The sequence below is a fragment of the Pseudochaenichthys georgianus genome, chromosome 15 (assembly GCF_902827115.2).
Source record: "Pseudochaenichthys georgianus chromosome 15, fPseGeo1.2, whole genome shotgun sequence".
In the NCBI taxonomy this organism is placed as follows: Eukaryota; Metazoa; Chordata; class Actinopteri; order Perciformes; family Channichthyidae; genus Pseudochaenichthys; species Pseudochaenichthys georgianus.
In genome coordinates, this window is record NC_047517.1 from 15,889,677 (window position 1) to 15,907,945 (window position 18,269).

General features: G+C 40.6%; 3 protein-coding genes across 3 annotated transcripts in view; 1 reads left to right on the forward strand and 2 right to left on the reverse strand.

The window, feature by feature from the left end:
• Window positions 1-6,421, reverse strand: part of LOC117459734 (arginyl-tRNA--protein transferase 1) — a 64,564-nt gene extending 58,143 nt beyond the window's left edge. The window contains 5 exon segments of the mRNA XM_034100822.2: window positions 763-1,008; window positions 1,254-1,357; window positions 1,974-2,036; window positions 2,176-2,239; window positions 6,246-6,421. Coding sequence (XP_033956713.1) covers window positions 763-1,008; window positions 1,254-1,357; window positions 1,974-2,036; window positions 2,176-2,239; window positions 6,246-6,354 — 586 coding nt within the window. The 5' untranslated portion in view covers window positions 6,355-6,421.
• A 376-nt stretch (window positions 6,422-6,797) lies between these two features.
• On the reverse strand, window positions 6,798-13,844 carry LOC117460014 (delta-1-pyrroline-5-carboxylate synthase-like). Its single transcript, XM_034101220.2, has 17 exons — window positions 13,702-13,844; window positions 12,620-12,737; window positions 12,343-12,485; window positions 12,076-12,225; window positions 11,891-11,995; window positions 11,651-11,809; window positions 11,156-11,246; window positions 10,554-10,678; window positions 10,311-10,455; window positions 10,149-10,222; window positions 9,615-9,714; window positions 9,037-9,257; window positions 8,782-8,919; window positions 8,444-8,639; window positions 8,117-8,238; window positions 7,642-7,924; window positions 6,798-7,539 (listed from the first exon to the last, which is right to left on the reverse strand). The coding sequence occupies exons 2-17, from the start codon at window positions 12,714-12,716 to the stop codon at window positions 7,331-7,333; spliced, it is 2,358 nt and encodes a 785-aa protein (XP_033957111.1). The 5' UTR covers window positions 12,717-12,737; window positions 13,702-13,844; the 3' UTR covers window positions 6,798-7,330.
• An 813-nt stretch (window positions 13,845-14,657) lies between these two features.
• LOC117460101 (E3 ubiquitin/ISG15 ligase TRIM25-like) lies at window positions 14,658-17,884 on the forward strand. The gene is made up of 6 exons (XM_034101336.2): window positions 14,658-15,358; window positions 15,452-15,547; window positions 15,845-16,078; window positions 16,714-16,736; window positions 16,816-16,949; window positions 17,033-17,884. The coding sequence occupies exons 1-6, from the start codon at window positions 14,762-14,764 to the stop codon at window positions 17,623-17,625; spliced, it is 1,677 nt and encodes a 558-aa protein (XP_033957227.1). The 5' UTR covers window positions 14,658-14,761; the 3' UTR covers window positions 17,626-17,884.
• The last annotated feature ends 385 nt before the right edge of the window (window positions 17,885-18,269 follow it).

Genomic DNA, 18,269 nt, shown 5'->3' on the forward strand with positions numbered 1-18,269 from the left:
CCGGAGTGTGAAGAGGAGAACATGACAGATAAGCCCTGACCAGACACACTACAGCAGCCTCCTTCACCAAGTCGCTGCACAGCGAAGTCTATTGCAAGGTGAACAGTGACACCCTCTGGCCAACAAGGGCGCTTCAGTTACCAACGTGGCAATTTGGCATCTGAATAGATGATTGTCAGTAAAGCTACTTTGACTGTTTTGAAAGTTGTTCTTACGGCACGTCCACACGGCGGCGTGCGTTGAAGCTTCAGCGCTTCTGCCCATTCACTTTGTATGGGGCGACGTCACGCTTTGCCGAACTGCATTGTGGTTCCGTCGCTTCGCTTTAAATTTAGAGCAATGTTCTACTTTTGAAGCTTCGACGGAAGCGTCAGCCAATCGAATTATAGATTCATGTGATTGGTTGTTGGTCGAGTTTCAGACACGCCCACCGGCAAGCTTCAACGCACGCCGCCGTGTGGATGCTGCGTTGCTGCAGTTCAAAAGAATAACAGACAAAGGCTGCATGCGCCCACTAACATTTAGCATAAGCTATCCAAGTTCATTAATTCATGTAGGGCTGCAACAAACAATTATCCTGAGTGATTTATCTGTTGATTATTGTCTGAATGACTAATTCTTCAAGTTTAATGAAATCAAATCGTTTTTCCAGCTCTATATTTAAAGATCATGTCCTTTTTTTCTTTGTATTTATTTTTATCATCAAGAACAACCCCAACTGCTGATGAGCATAACCAGCTATGTATCAGTTAACCATCTCACCTGGTTTAGTAGCTGTGGCTGTTGTCCTCTCATCAGATACAGACACTCGATCTCTTCTTGACGTCTCTGAGACAGCAGGTGCTGCAGGTGCTGCATCCACTACCTCTTTCTGGCCTGCTGTGATAGCGGGACACTCTGGTAGTTCCTTCTGAATGTCTGTGATGGCAGCACACTTCACGTCTGAGGGACAGGCTCTGCTGGGCTCCCGCGGCCCCGTTTGGTCACACACCGCGTCCATCGGCTCGCCTGCAAGGGACAACATTGCTGACTATCATGTGTCCTACGGAGCTACAGAGCTACAGAGCTAAACCTGTTTGAGTCTGTCCCAATCCCTTACTGTACTTCCCACCGCGCACTCTGACCCCTATGCAACCCAATAGTCCAATAGACTGCTGTTTCCATGCTTGTACTGTATACCAATAGGGAACTTTATCAGATAACACATTAATGATAACTACTCAAATCTCATAATGTTAGAAATGTGCTCTCACCATTATCCTGATCTTTTGGCATTTCCCCTTTGGAAATGAATTTGCTGATCTTCTTCAGGACTTTCTTGTGGGATTTGGAGGGCTGGAATTTCGTTGCATGACATCTTGACAGAGAGCACAAAAATAAACTATTAATATTTGCATAGAATGCTGCTGTTATTGCTCATATACTAGTTTATAAAAGATGTATTAGGTAAATTAATATATGAAACTACAAAGTGTAGGGATGTAGGATATATATTGGGTCCATGTATTATATGTGCTATTGTGATGAGGACATTTTAGCTGATTAATTATTGGTCAAAATGCAGACTGCAATTGGTATTTTACTAGCAAAAATAAATGAACATTTTGAGAGTCACAACTGTTTACTTTAGCAGTTTTAACAATAGTGATGTCTGTTAAAATGGTTAATTGGTCTGAAATCAGACAATCAGCAATATTTGCACACTCGCCTTTGTGTCCCTGAGGTGTGCTTAAATGAAAGGTTAAGACCTACACAGTCTATGGTTATGACCCCTTTTTCGATACAAAAATTATGATATTTTCTCTCATCTTTGTAGTATCGTCCAGGGGATTCAAGTAAGAATGAGTTATTATCAGTATTAGCGAGACATGTTCCATATGTTGCATCCCTACCCGTGGCTCATTCTTATGTGTTCCATGGATATCTGGCTGTGTCAGTTCTAAAGTGAACTGAATCTTCAGGGTGGAAGTTACCTGATGGTGTACTGTGGACAGCATGTCTTGTTCAATGTGGGCTTATAGACATATTTCCCACTTCTGAAAAGAAAATAATGGAAAACCATTATTGAAACAGACAATCACACATTTGAATTATCCCCAAAATGTATTTCTTCAACAATATTAATCAGAAAATGAAAAAGGTCCATCACACAAACAGGTAAAAACAGCTTCTCACCTTCTCCACCCTCGGTCTATCAGGTCTTGGTAGTCTTGTACAGTCATGGTGTGAGACCACATCCCTATAGAATATAAAAAAGGGACATCAGAACTTTAAAACATTTCATGATTCCACTCTAGTTTTGAAATGAAACGTCAACATAAGAGCATGCTGCTTCATGCATGAAGTGAATCATAATTAGCTTGACTCCATGAAATAAAGCTCAATTACAGCATTAAAGAGTTACAGATATTCTTTTTTTTAAACCTGAATGAGGAAGCATGTAAACAAGTAAGGAGTGCTTTCTTCAGAAGCAGCTCATAAAGTCTTTTGGGAGGTCCACATTTTTGTTTTAGCTCAAATCCCAGTGTCCCCTAAAGTACATTCCCACAGTCCCTAATGGTAACATACAATATTATCTGTGTCCACAGCAGCGGGGGTCCTGCTTCCCAGAGCTGAGCTGTGAGCTCCCCATTTGACCTCCTGACCTCATCCTCTGCAACTATATACAGTGTGACGCACACACCGAGAAGTAAGTCTTGAAGACAAGAGAGACATCAGTTCACATCTAGAGCAGTGGAGGGAATTCACTGTAAACACTTCACACAACACAGAACCGAGATTGCAATGTCCAGTCCACAGAGACACGGGACTACAACAAGGAAGCAATGACTGAAGAACACTACAGATTTTCTTTAGGGGTAGAGCAACATCTTTTAAAGATCAGATCTATTATCATCTTAATAAATAACATATCTGATCATCAGAGTCGGTCAAGATTGATCTTCCATAGAGTGTTTTTTTTCACATGCCATTAAAATGACTTAAACAGTATTCAATGTGTCCAGAGATAGTTTTTCACGATCATGTAAAATGGAAAAAGATTAGGGGAATCCAACCGGACAGTTATTCTTAGAAATGTACTGGAAGTGATCAAATATTATCATATGTTGAAGGTTTAAACCACTTTCAAATGGAAACGGTTACACTTGAACTGCTGCTGGTTTATAAAGCATTAATTAAATGGTTTAGGCTCAAAATATATTTCTGACCTCCTGCTAAATGATGAACCATCCAGAACCCTCAGGTCTTCAGGGACTGGTCAGAGAAGTTCAGTTATTATGCTCCAAACATCTGGAACAAACTCCCAGAAACCTGCAGGTCCGCTGGAACTCTGACTACTTTTAAATCCAGGCTGAAGACTTTTCTTTGTGCCGCTGCTTTTAATTGAACTATTCATATCTCACACTGCATTGTAACTTTTATTCATGTACCTGTGTTATTCATGTTTTATTATCTTTGCTTTTGAATGAGTGTTTTTAAATGTCATTTCATAATATGTTTCTTAATGTCTTTCATTTTTGTTAAGCAGTTTGAATTGCCTTGTGTTGCCTTGAACGATGAAGACAGAGCAGCATTTTTCAGGGGAAACATCCCAAAAGATGTGCAGCATACTGTATATCCATCATTTAGGATTGTTGGGGAGATCTTTCAATCCCACACATACTGTATAAGGCCTCACAATTCATTCAGAACATCATTTCTGACGGGGTTTCTGCCCTATAACCTCTATTCTACGACCCCAAATGATCATAATCTCAGAGATGTCAAATTATCATATGAATCTGATAATTAAATACTTTTTTTAGTATTCTGTTCAGTGTTTTTTTATATTAAGGATGCTTTTAATGGAGTATAAATAATGTATATGGGAAACATTGCACATCAATAACAACCTTTAAGAGCAAATGAATAACAGGGCAGGGCTAATCATAGCCGGATTACTTGTTGGGCAGGAAATCCGGAGATGGAAAAGATATTTCCAGAGAAAACCTCTAATGTCAGTTTGTCTGTGCAATATCTGCCAACATCATGGCACTATGGGAGTCTCTCTATCGCTCTCATCTGATCCACTTGTTCAGCCCTCCCTGAGGCCTGACAGACACTCACACAGAGGAGGGCAGATGTTGAGCTCTTTAGAGTGGGGCAGGGTTTGCTTTGCATGTAACAACACTGTTGATAACATCAGCAAGCCAATCAAATAGAGGGAAACCTCTCGCTTACCACCTGCTTGGAAAGGTTTAAAGTACAACAAAAACACTGATCTGATCATCACTGTTGATCTATACCGTTTCATAAGTCTTCGCCGGTAAATCAGCACTAAGGGATGATTATAACATGACTAAATGAAGTGGTTTTTTTCTTTTCTGCAATCTGAAAATAACCAACTTGACAAGCTTGACATCTTGTGTACAGGTCTGGTGTACTGATTGAACATGTATCAGCACATGGAGGAACACACAACCTTTTAACACTGTTACTTATGATCCCACTGGGAGTACAGTCCACCTTCCTCTCCAGAATCTGCCTTGCCCACACGATGCAACATATCCAGATTACCACTCTTATCTTAGATTAGACAGCTCTTGTCTGCTGGCTCTGAGTCCAATCTTTCATTGACAGCATTAGGAACTGCCTGAACCCTAAACCTAGTCGACCTCTCACCCCCTCTAGATACTACATTAAAGCATGCTGTCACATCCATCTTACACAACTCAGAAAAGCCACTAATACATTACATTGACCTTGGTTTCCCTTTCAATGGAAGCCTCTCGCAGCATGCATATTTTTAGTTTTCTGGTAGCTCAGTTGTCTTGGACAGAGAGTTTAAAAACCTTTACGACACATGACTGATCCGTGTCACCCTCCGTGTGAACAGATTCCTGGAAGGAATGCTTCTGGCGCTGAAGGATACTTGAGGGCTACTGAAACTCTACCCGGAGTTAACCTTTTATACAAAGCTTGCCCTGCTTCTCATTAAGTAATCCAGTTATCCAGCAGGTTCCCTCCTGGTTCATCACTTGAAAATATAGTCTAGCTTTCTCAGTTATTTTACTAGTGTTTTTCTGTAAATTGTACTTTATGTGGTTGTGACAATATTTATTTTTGTAATGACAAACAGTTGCATTGACAACTAGTTGTGTTGTTTTAAATATGATTAAGTATTTAAAGTGGCATGCCCTGTAGAAAGTGTTGGTGTTGTTTTAAATATGATTAAGTATTTAAAGTGGCATGCCCTGTAGAAAGTGTTGGTACCACATATATTAGGACATTTTTATTGGAATCAGGCATTAGTAAAAGCTCTATCCATTTGCTGTTCTTGTGTCGTTTTTTTACTTTTAACAATCTAGTTCAGGGTTAAATTGGAAGTAAGCCCAGACCCACAATGTGATTGTCCACTGCAGCTGGAAAGAGCATTTGTTTCTCATATCCTTTTTCCAGCATTTACTTTAACTACAATAATCATTTCTTGCAGTAGCAATAGGTTTTGATCCACAGTGACAGTAAAAGCAACTTCTTGAGATTCCAAGGAGTACTTGGTAAACACTCTGATTCAGCATGTTGTGAAATCTGTCTCATGTTAGCTCTCATGTGTGTGCTATTGCAGCACTTCACACATCGTTAAACGTCAAATAAAATCGAATGAGCCCTTACTGAACAACACAGACCTCTCCACGCCAAAACATATAAATACATGATAGATTTTACGCCAGTCTTTTTAGCAAATATGTAGAGAACCCTATACTCAGTGCCACTGCAATAACGGACTATATGAAATCGAGACAGCTGCACTTTCGCTTGTGAGGGCATCTTCCTCCTGCTATGAGTTGTTAGCTAGCATGATGCTAGTGGAAATGTACCCAAGTCTTCTGAAGCACCTAAATGTTACAGCATTAGTCTTGAGTAAACATTATAGCCAAAAGTAGTTCCACAATACCAGCAAACCCTTACTTACATATGTTGTACAGCAGTCTTGTGTTTTCCTAATAATAGCGTTGGGCAATTGGATGCTAATTGCTAAAAACCCAGATAGCGCAAGTAAGGCAAACAACCTGACACTAACCAATTACGTTAGTTGAGCACTAGATTATGTGCACTTATGTGCATAAATTACTCAAATTAAGTGACATTTAATATTTAAAGAGCCAACATTAGCTAGCACCAAACCCAGCAAGTAGACGGGGCTAGGTGGTTAGCATGAGTCAGTTCAGTGAAGCGACTGTTTCCTACTGGATTAAGACACTCACCATGAGAAAAGTTTCCTTCATCATTCTTACAGTAACCACACCGGTAACCCGAATCCCCGCCAAAATATTCAACTATAGTATAAGAATTGTTTCCTGCCATTTTTAGCATCGAGTCGAATGACAGCTGGGTTTACCCGGTGTTCAGTCTGGGCAAGTACTGCAGTTCGACCACGCCCCCTACGTCACCAGTGCTGCGTTCACGAGAGCTGGAATCTAAAATAAAATAAATCTTAAAGGTCCCATGTCATGGCCATTTCTACTGATCATAATTCCATTGTTGAGGTATACTAGAATAGATTTATATTTTTGCAATTTTCCAAACTCACATTGGTTTCTCACACAGCATCTCTGTATACAGTGGCGTAACAAGGTTGTGATTGGCCCCGGTGCAAATATTGTTTTGGCTTAAATGATTAATCTGTTAAGCATTTAAATGTTAAATTACTAAATACTAAAGTTCTCAATTAAATTGGGTAATAAGTCAATAAGATTGAATACTAAATGCATTTTTAAAGGGACAATATGATGCAAAACCAGAAATCACGAGTAGAGAACTGTACAGATTGTTTATTAAATCATTTGTGGGAGGAAAAAGGACAGAAAAAATAAATCATAACCAAAAAAAAACACAAAAAACACAAAAGCACAAAAAACACGTACAGAAAATTACAAAAAAGTTTTTACATAGAAAAATAATTTACATAATCACGGCCAGGCCAATGATTTTTTGATAATGCTACTATAAAAAAGGACCTTGAAGACGAAACAGCGTTGTGTTTGCAAATGTATCACTGGTCACACAAAATGGAATAACTTTATTTGTATCAGTTTAGCAGGATACAATTCAGTCATGTTGCACTCTTTGTCTCAGAAGATATCAGGGAGTTTTAAATATAAATTGATTTTTTTGATAAATTGACGTTTATGAACAGGTCGTCCAGGTAAAGTATCCTCTATTCTGCATGCAAGTTTTCTGCAGGAGCATAGTGGATGATGATGATGATGATGATGAAGCAGCGGCGGCTAAAAAGTTGAAGTGTTACTGGCAAACACAAACCATTAAATAAACTCTGTGTAGAAATCAGTTACTCCTGTTGATGGCTCTTTGATCGGGCACTAAAGTTCCCCTGGGGGACAGGGATGTTTTCATGTAGGTATTTCATACTGCCTTGTTCAGAAAAGTCAGCCACAGTGTGCCCTTCCCCTCGAAGGACCCATTTGGTGGTCAGAAGCCCCTCCAGACCTACTGGACCTCTGGCATGTATCCGGGCTGTACTGATACCAACCTCAGCTCCTGCAAGAGAAGAAAAGTAGAATTAACTCTCCTGACATATCTTCAAGACAGTTGTAAGTTAGTTCCAAGGATGTATGTCGTCATGCTTGGCACTGTACTTACCTAGGCCAAAGCGGTAGCCATCGGCAAAGCGAGTGCTGGTGTTCCAGAACACACAGGCGCTGTCCACCTGCTGCAGAAACTGTTCAGCCGTCTCTTCATTTTCTGTAACAATGACATCTGTGTGGGAGCTTCCGTATTTGTGGATGTGATCCACAGCATCCGACATGCTGTCTACCACCTCAATGCAGCACTCCAGGTCCCCATACTCTGTCCTCAGGGACTTCACCTCGGATGGGCTGAATGTTAAATACGACGCAAACCGAGGGCCAGCATGGATCTTCACCTGAAAGAAAGCAAAGATTTATCAACAGAATAAGTAAATAAATGAGTCCAGAAAAAACGATTCACTGTACTGAAACAAACGCCTAGCACTCGAGACGGTTGCTGGAGATTCATTTAAATGTAAAAACACATACCCTTCAATTGTGATGCGTAATACTTAGTAAGTTTGAGTTTCTGTGTGTTTGTTTCTTACATGTTGTGTTCTCAGCATGTCAATCATCTGGTCAAACATAGGAGTGCGCAGTAAATCCTTGTGGATAAGGAGAGTCTCCATGGCATTGCAGGCTGCAGGGTAGTCACATTTGGAGTCTCTGACTGGAATGAGAAATAAGTTAGTAATCTTATATTAATTTAGCAGTTAATAACCCTTTGGAAACATCTAAAAAATATAATTTTACAACTGCTCAAATAGGAAAAATATATTTTGTATCCCATTTCTACAACTTTGACACCAAACCATAGCAGAAATTGAAACAACATTTGTTCTACTATCACAGTAGGACCATAAAGCACCACGTACCAATCTCTATAGCTTTGTCTATGCTGGCATCGTTGTCGATGTAGACGTGACAGACGCCCTCGCTGTGGCCCAGCACAGGAATACCCTTAGCCGCCCTTTGGATGCTCCGGACGAGCTCCGATGAGCCCCTTGGAATGATCAGGTCGATCAACTTGTCCAGTCTGCACAGATCCTCCACCTCTTCACGTGTGCTCACCTATACGTCAGGGCGAATGTCACAGAACGTTATTATTTACAAACTCACTATGTGTAGTCATAACTCAATGATCAACTTTGGGCTGCATCTTGCATGAAAGGTGCTATATAAAAACGTTTATATAATTATTATTATTATTTACCAGTTGAACGGCATCTGCGACTCCATGAATGGAAAGTGCTTCCTGAGTGAGTTGATGAAGAATTTTATTGGTGTGAGAAGCTTCTTTACCCCCCTTCAGCAGCAAAGCATTTCCACTGGCAATAGCCAGAGCAGACACCTGGAACACAAAAACATAAATATGTGAGTTTTACAATCAATGGCAAAGATGTGCAATGTCTCCAAAACCAGCAGCTAATGGTGTAGCTCTACATGCTGAGCGGTGGGCTTTACTGACCTGTGGGAGACAATCTGGACGCGACTCGAAGATGACCAGCAGGACACCGATAGGGACAGTGATCTGCTCCAGCTCCAGGTTGTTGGCCACCCTGGTCCTCCTCAGCACCCGACCCACGCTGTCCTGTGAGGACACCGCGAGCTGACGGAGGCCGATGGCAAGGCTGTTCAGCTTAGAGGTTGACAGACTCAGGCGGTCGATCATTGGCTGGGAGAGACGACCTGCACGATTTTTTTTAATAAATAAATAAAATCTCTGATAAGGCAAAAGTCTACAGATCTGTAAATAAAATACTGTATGCTTTTGGCAAGCTGAGGCATCAAAAAAGGAGTGAAAACTACACTCATACATTTAGGGGGTACATTCCCTACTCACTACAACACAATCAACACAATCAATGACTCAAAATGATAGAAATGTAAGTATCATGCAATCTTAAGCCCCACAGATAACAAAGCTAATGCACATTGGCACATTGGCACATGTGGAAGTGGTACGGAGTCACTGCGTTTAAGGGAGAGCATAGCATGCTGCTGTAGGTTAAGGTGGACAATGGGTCTTCTCAACGCCCTCCTTACCTGATGTTGTTGCTAACTCCATGTCCCTCCTGTTGGCACTGAGAATCTCCTCTTTCTTCTCCGTAAGCATATCAGCAAGATGGCAGATGATTTCTCCTCTCTGGAAAAACAAACACCTCGATATGATTAACAAATACCCCAATCAAGAGTATTTAAAGCTACAACCAGTATTTGTAAAAAATGTATGAGTTTGGCAACCCTTTGCTTCCTGTTTTGAAAATGATTCACTCTTTTCCCCCCAGTTTTCATGTTAATTGTTTTTTCATTTGTGCTAACCAAGCGATTGTCTCTCCCTATTGTATTCATGTCATTACAATTCATTTAGGAATAACACGTTGGAGGTATAATATACATTTTGTTCAGGAAGTGTAACCTCAAAATAATCCTCATAAATATTTGGACTCATTCTTAATATGTCATGCTCAAGAAATAAAAAGAAAACCCACATATATATTTATACTGCAATCGAACCTTAAAATAATTGAGTGGACTCCAGGAGATAATGGTGTTCATATAATTTAGTCCAGAACTCACCTTCTCAGGGTCCAGTGAGGCCAGAGTCCTGCCTGCATGCCGGGCCATCTCCGTCTGCTGCTCCACAGTTGGACCTGTTGGTGTCAATAAAACTCATGAAATATAAAAACACAAACACAACAAGTAGGCAAAATATTCTTCCCAGATGACGTTACGCCATACCTGCAGGTTTCACTTCAGAGAAGAAGGTGCCAACTTTCTTCCCGTCCACGATGTCTGTGATGACATGGCCTGTGACTTTAGGATGTGTGCCGTTGGCAATGACAACAGACGTCCCGCCCTGAAGAGCCCAGAGGGCTGCTTTCACCTGTTCAGAGGACATGATTGAGTATAATGCACATTTTTCATAATTTAATCAACTTATTCCTGTCAACACTTTGAGACATTATTGATCGTCATGCTGACCTTGGCTTCCATGCCGCCAATGCCGACTCTGGACTTAGTGCCGTAGGTGATGGACTGCTGATCTCCAGGATAGAATATATCAATGAGCTTGGCATCATCTGTTCCTGGGGGTCTGTCGTATAAGCCTGTGGAACAGATTTGTTCTTGTTTAATCCTTTATATTGGTAACATTTTATTAAAAGAATCAAGACAGTAAACAAAACATTTATATTATTTTGATAAAGCTATGATTATTTGGATTCCTGATTAACTATTCAAAGTACTTTAGCATTACTCTTCTGTGTTGTTTTGGGAACCCACAAAAAAACAAAATCAGGGTACCTGATGCTGAGCTATCCTAACTTTTAGCCTCAAGTAAAGAAGAGGCTTAAAAACATGTATTCTACATTTCCTATTAAGTACATTATCTCATTAGCAGCTTTCTTTTGCCCCCCTCTACCTGGCAAATGTCTTCTTCCAGTTTGTAGAACAGGCTTTCTGTTATCAAGTCCCAAAAGCAAGCTAAGAAAACCTTGATACGACCTTCTTTTCTCATAGTCACATAAGACATAAGCAAAGTTAATCATTATGATTCACGAACTAAGTGGTGATTTTTGTAGTACCTTCAACATCAGAAAGGGCAATGAGCAGGTCGGCTTTCATTTCAACAGACAGGCGTGCAGCCAAGCTGTCATTATCTTTGATGCTTATTACCTGAAATACAAACAGAAATGTCATGTCATGTCAACCTCAAAAAGAAAATCATATTATCTAACATCATACTGTAGAACAAGAGCTTATCAGTTGCTACCATGCAACAAAAGGATCCTAGGCCCAATCAGTTGCAAAGCAAACAACACCTCTTTCTAAAAGACACAAGCCGGTGTGTGCACCATACAAAAGCAGAACAAAAGACCACCACACTTTGAATGAGTGCCCAACATTTAAAGCCGCCTTTAAAATGAAAACCATGTGTCCAATAAGTGATGCGTTAGTGTGGGTTGAAATGTAAGTGATGAGAAACACATGTCTTTCATTTACGCATGATTTAAGCAATCCACCATCACAATTCTGGACCACATTCATCATTCCCAGCGTGCCCAACACACAATACCCACATTTCCCCCCTGCAGGTCACTGTTGGGAACAGGGGGAGGAACGACAGCATCGTTGGTGTTGATGATAGGAACTATGTTCATCCGCAGCAGTTCGTGGAGCGTGCTGTTCAGGTTGCGACGCTTCTGCTCATCATGGAAATCCAGATTGGTAACCAGAATCTACAGACATGGACAGAGATTCAAAGACATTAGTGACATTTCAAACTGTGTCAGCATTTGTGAGAAAAATGGAGTACATACTTGTGCAGTGCAGGTGCTGTACTGGGTGAACATAGCTTCATACAATGCCATCAGACCGCTCTGTCCAGCAGCTGCACACGCCCTTGCTTCAAGAACTGGAACCGTCTGAAAAACAGAGATTTCACTGAAGTTACCAAGACTGATAATACAATTTAACAAATGTTTATATTAGGATCATTATTCACCATTTCTTTGAGTTGGTTCTGTCCAGAATGCAAGGCTTGTCTGACGCTCTGAGACAGCAGGATCTCATGTCTCAGTCTCTGCTTCCCAAATGCCACAGCACCACTGGTGACAATCATCATCTCCCTGCCTTGATTCTGCAGCATGGCCACCTGACGGGACACAACAAAGCTATAACATTCTGCTTTTACAGCTTATATCAATTCTTAATTTTTGTATTCTTAGTATAGCCCCAAATAATTGTATCAACAATATAAAAGTGGCGTTACCTGCTCTACTATTGAGGCCAGGCGTCCCAGTGCCAGACCACACTCGTCGCGTGTCACCACAGCACTCCCCAGCTTCACTACAATACGTTTGGCCTGCTTTAACTCGCTGCGGTGGACAAAAGACTGCCCATGGGGACGTGGGACTGAAGAGCATAACAAAGTCATGTTTTACTACACATCATCATGCACCAAAGAGCATATTATAGCAAGCAGATCAAAGAGACAATGAGAATATTGTGCAGGTCCAGTATGACAAATAAGTAGGCTGGTAACTTACATTTACTCTGGGAATATGCTCTGATGAAAGCTGGATAGACATTTGACCGCCGGATTGTAGATGGCAGGCGAGAGCCCAAGGCCAGTTTGGCAAACATGGCACCTAAACTTGAGGACAGCTGTAAACACAAAACAGTGTCAGGTTACTGTAACCTTATGATAACCCCATCTGAGATAAGCAGCTGTTGGATATGATAGTGACTGTTTTAAGTTGTCTGTAACTGTGCTGCTGCCTATGTTGGGCCAGGAATCTCTTTGAAAAGAGATGTGTAATATAAATGAGATCTATTAAATGTTATGTAAAATAACGGTAGAATTACACAGGCTGAATTGTTGGCCATCCTCGCCATACTAAACATAAAATATATTAAAATATACTAACATTATTAATTTTAACATTATTCAAGATTCAAAGGCTTTATTTGTTATGCACAGTAGCTACAGTGTAGTGATGACAATTACAATCTTTAGTTCCAACAATGCAACATAATTATAGACATAAAACAGTCGAACTAAAAGACAAAAGTAGAGCAAGAAATAACAGAATAGAAATAAAATAGTGCGAGAGAATGTTGCAAGACTAATGTGCGAAGTAATACAGGAGAGGAGAAATATATATATATATATATATATATATATATATATAAAGTACAATAGACTAAAATGAGAACGAAATAATAATAAATACTGAACAATGAAGTTACATTTCACTATGCAATTGGTTTAGTCTCACAGGAAAGCGTTGCATCATCTGCCAGCCATGAGGTTATCAGCAGTGTGTTAAACTGACCGAGAGTTGATGGTGTTATTTTGATTTGTTAGCATAGAAGTATTAGCTAAAAGCTAAATAATACATGTGCTGTTCACATATTTAAACTCTAACGTGTAAAGCAGCTGAAGTTTGCAGGTTAGTAAATAGGGCTAACATATTGTAGCTAAGTGTGTAGAGTTCCTGCTGTCAACATGTACTTGTTGCTAGCTCGCGTTAGCTAACATTAGCTATTGTGAGTTACCTCACTGCTTAGCTCAGCTGCTATGTTCGACTAAATGGACCTAATACATGTTTAAAAAAATACTCCTTACCTGTAAATAAGAAGGTCTAGAAACTCAACTGCAACAACACTTATGAGTGCAGTACTGCAGGAGACACGTAGTCAGCCGGTGCCTAGCTGCCACATCCACATCTCACGTTATTTGTGGTATGCTCGAACGTCTTTTACGTTGAATGTCTGGCTACGTTCATGTAGTGAGAAGGGGATTCCGAAAAACAGTCTTTACGTACATAGAAATTGTTCTGCTGATGGGTGGATGCTCACGTAGTTTAGGGAAGTCTAAGCACAAGGGAGGGAGGAGTAAACATGTATAACACTGACAGTATGTATTTGATAAATAGTTGAAGTTTTGTCGAAGTTAAGGCACACAACCAATTAGTGTAAATATATACAAATGTAAATCTACAAACTATTAAATTGTGTTTTTTATGGACCATGTTTTACAATGAAAATATTGATTCAGTTAAACCTTAAACATAATTGCACCTCTGAAATTGAATGAAGGAGATTTATTTTAACGAAATTAACATATTTTAAGTAAACATGTTTTAATTATGTACAAAAGCATATCATAAGTAGTGTGAATCTGTTTAACTTTATAACTGCTTTAATTATTACTGAACATCAATATTGGCACATTTTGTACAAAATAATATCAAATCAAGATTCATGCCATGACACTCCAGTAAAAACCATATAGGCCTACGGCTGAAGACCTTCAGATGCTGTTGAAAAGGCTCCTGAAAAATCTAGAAAGTGGACCTTGAGTTCAGATTATAGTGTAAATGTACCTTACCCAAAGTCAGATCTGACTAGATTAATTAATTTGTTTGATTACATTTAAATGGTATTGCATTTAGAACAAATATTTTGTAATTTAATTCCCTTAGTCCACCATTCAATTGTGTGTGGACTCCTGAGCGTTGATGGCTTAAATCAGCGAGTGAAAGATGTCATCTCATTTTTAGTAACCTGACACTGAGGCATGTGAGTGAATGAGTGCATGCCAAAGAGTCCTGTGAAACATTCATGAGCAGAGAGGCCAGGAGTGCACACTGAGAAGCCGTAACAGCTGCTTGCAGAGCTACAGCATGGACCCTGTTGAGGAAACTTTAAAGTGTCCCGTCTGCCAGGACTTCTTTACAGATCCTGTAACGCTGCCATGTGGACATGACTTCTGTCTCACCTGTATCCGAGCTGTCTGGGGAACAGAGGGGTCTGACAAGGCTCCTTTCTTCTGTCCAGAGTGTCAGATATTCCTTCCCTCTAACCTCACTCTGGAGGTCAACACCAGCCTTCAGACCAAAGTAAAGGACCTCGCCACTAACCGGCCGTCAACAGCAGAGCAAAGGACAACTACTCAAAGCAGGGCAACTACGTCATCTTCGACTATCCACTGTGATCACTGCATAGAGATGCCATCGGTGGCCATAAAGACCTGTCTGACCTGCGATGCCTCACTATGCCAGGCCCACGCCCTGCTTCACCAGCAGAGAACTGCTCTGAGGGAGCACACAGTGGTGGAGGTGACGGATGATCCGCTGTCTCTGAAGTGCAGGGAGCACCGTGATGAGCTCAAGCTGTTCTGCATGGAGGAGAGGATCCCTGTGTGCTGCCTGTGTCTCCTGGTTGGCATGCACAAGAACCACAAAGCAGTTCAACTCCAAGAAGCCTGCGCAGATTTCAAGGTGAGATAGCGATTTGTCATCATCAGCTAGGTTTTATTCATTTGGTATTTTCAGGATTATTTATGTATAGGCCTGCTGTATTTCTGTCTACAGAGCATATTAGAGGCCACCATGAACCAACTGCTGAAGAGGAGAAATGAAGCAGAACATGCCATTAAGGACTTGGAGTCATTGTATACTCAAACACTGGTACAGTCATCCAAAGAATACCCTTTTACACTGAAAAAAATGAAAAGTTTACTTTAATTAAATGTATTATGTCAATAGATTTCCCATAATTAGGTTAGTTGAAAGCAATAATATTACGTTTAAATAAAATGTAAAAACATCTTAATATTAATATTAAAACTAACCTAATGCATTGATGTGAAATGTGTAAACATAATACATCCGATAAAAGTTAACGTTTCCGTTTTCTAAGTGTATTCCGTTTATATTTGGAACCATTTCTTAAATAATGTGTTTTTTTTGTTTTGTATTTCTTAGAAGTCTGCTGCAGATTTCAGAGAGAGAATCTCAGACAAGTACAGCAGGATCCGTGTTGTGCTGGACGGGGATGAGCGTCTGATGATGCAGATTATAGACGCAGAGGAGACGTACATGACAGAGTGGCTGGAGGCCCAGAGAGGCAGCATGGAGGCTCAGATCAAAGAGATAGACAGCCTGAGGGCCTCCAGCAAATCACTTCTCCGAGAAACAAATGAGCTGCGATTCCTACAGGTAGATGTCTTGTACAAACATAGACGGATTAATGAACAGGCTTACTGGGCATGTGCAGGGTCTCAGCTGATTAGGGGATCTCTAGGCCAGACCCAACATTTTTTATTGCGATGTCACAAAGGGGGAAGGAGTCAAAAAACGTCAAATTAAGAAGCCAAATAAGTCCAACAAGAGAAGTACATCTACCAACACATGCATTGCACTAAAGACAGATACAATACATTATGAAAAAAAAGAGATGTTGCACAACCTCAAAGAGATGTAAAACAATCAGAAAGAGACATATCAGTCCACAGAAGAGACACAAAATGACTACTAAAGGACGTGGGAAAAAAACAAAAGAGACATAATACAACCAAATAGAGACACAATAACACCCCTTTGAATCATAAAACATCTACAGAGAGATGCAAAATGATCAAAAAGAGAAGCAAACAACCAAAAGAAGATGTAACACAACCAATAACAGTTTTAAAAAGACCATAAAGATAAAAAAAACAATACAAATAGATGCAAAGTCCTTTACATGTCTGTGCACAGGAACCCATTGCCTCATAATACGACTCTATGTGTACAAATGTTTTCTGCTATCACGATATGTGCCAGACCAAATGATCTGTTGTTTTTTTCAACAGCAAATCACTGCACAGAATCGTTGGTGAGTAAACGGTCACTCTGTTTGTAATTACCACATTCCATTTATTTCCTTCTAATGGTTTTCTGTTCCTTTTTTCTAGCGACCCTTTAGATTTAGCACCAATCCAGGAAGTAGACAAAGATCTGTGTGACCTTGAAAAGCTGAGAACAGTCGAGAGGCTGGTGGATGACCTCTCAGTGGCTCTGTCCCAACACTTTCCCAGGATGTGGTCATGTAAGTAAAGCATCCAATATAATTATGCAGTCTAAAATCAACCTCCACTAGTTGTGTACCGACAGTATATTTTTTATTTATAGATCTAAGTTCTCCTGCTCTGGACTCCAAGTCAGCCCATCCGAAACTGGAAATATCCCAGGATAGGAAACAAGTGTACTGGAGAAGGCCGTCTGTCAGTGAAGCTCAGAGCCCTCAGCCATATGACTCCCAGTGCAGTGTCCTTGCTCAGGAGTGTTTCACTACTGGTCAGCACTACTGGGAGGTCATTGTTCAGGAGAAACCTTACTGGCTAATGGGTTTGACCACAGGGCCAGTCGATAAAAAAGATGCTCCAAATCACAGTTCCTCCAGCCTGGGCGTAAACAACACATCCTGGTGCATCTACCATGGGGACGGGAAGTATCTGGCCTGCCATGACACCCAGGAGAAGCTGCTGTCGGTGGGAAAGAGAATCAGGAAGCTGGGCATACTGGCAAATCTCCAGAAGGGGGAGCTGTCATTCTACGACGCTGATGCAATGACTCTGATTCACTCTTTCTGTGTGCAGTGCACTGAGCCTCTTTACCCCATGTTGAACCCCTGCATTGATTTACATGGACTGAACATGCAGCCTCTTACCATGTTTTGGATTAAGGACCCTTGGGATGTAAACAGAAACGGGGGCAAAGACTAAAATGGCTTACTGATGATGTGTGTTCATCACATTTGTCCATGTTTATTGGGTGTTTGCTCTCATTAAATAACCGTAGGAACATTTCAAACATCCTCTGTCTGGATCTTTCCCGGTAAACTATGATCAAGGAATTTACCTACCTCTAATTTGAAGTAATAACGAGAGCAGTTAAAGATAATGAACATATCAGTAGCAATATGATGTTCTGATACTATATCATTGTGATCCTATAAAGCTGATGTTTTATAGAAAGCTCTTAAGTAATAAATATTGGTGTCTAGTTCATGATTCATAGTTGTTTTCAGTGTCATGAGCAGTAAATATTTAATAAGTGGTATCGGCTGCACCCTCCCTCAAGGAGCACTTTTGTTCCGTGGTAAAGTCTTTCTTCTCGGTCAGCAGCTTAGCAGCTCTCATGTTTACTTGATGTAGTTGAGGCAGTAAATGGACCGTGCGTAAACCACAGGTTCGTTCTTTGTACCACTGTCCCCTCGGCTCACCAGACCATGGAGGACATGCGTGTCTTCATTCTCACGTGTCAGTGGCCTTACAAAATGTCTGCCCTGAAGCACACAAAATACCCAATCATCTGTCACCCAGGACTTTTCATAGACTTTGAAGCTGGAGCATTTGTTGTGGCTCAT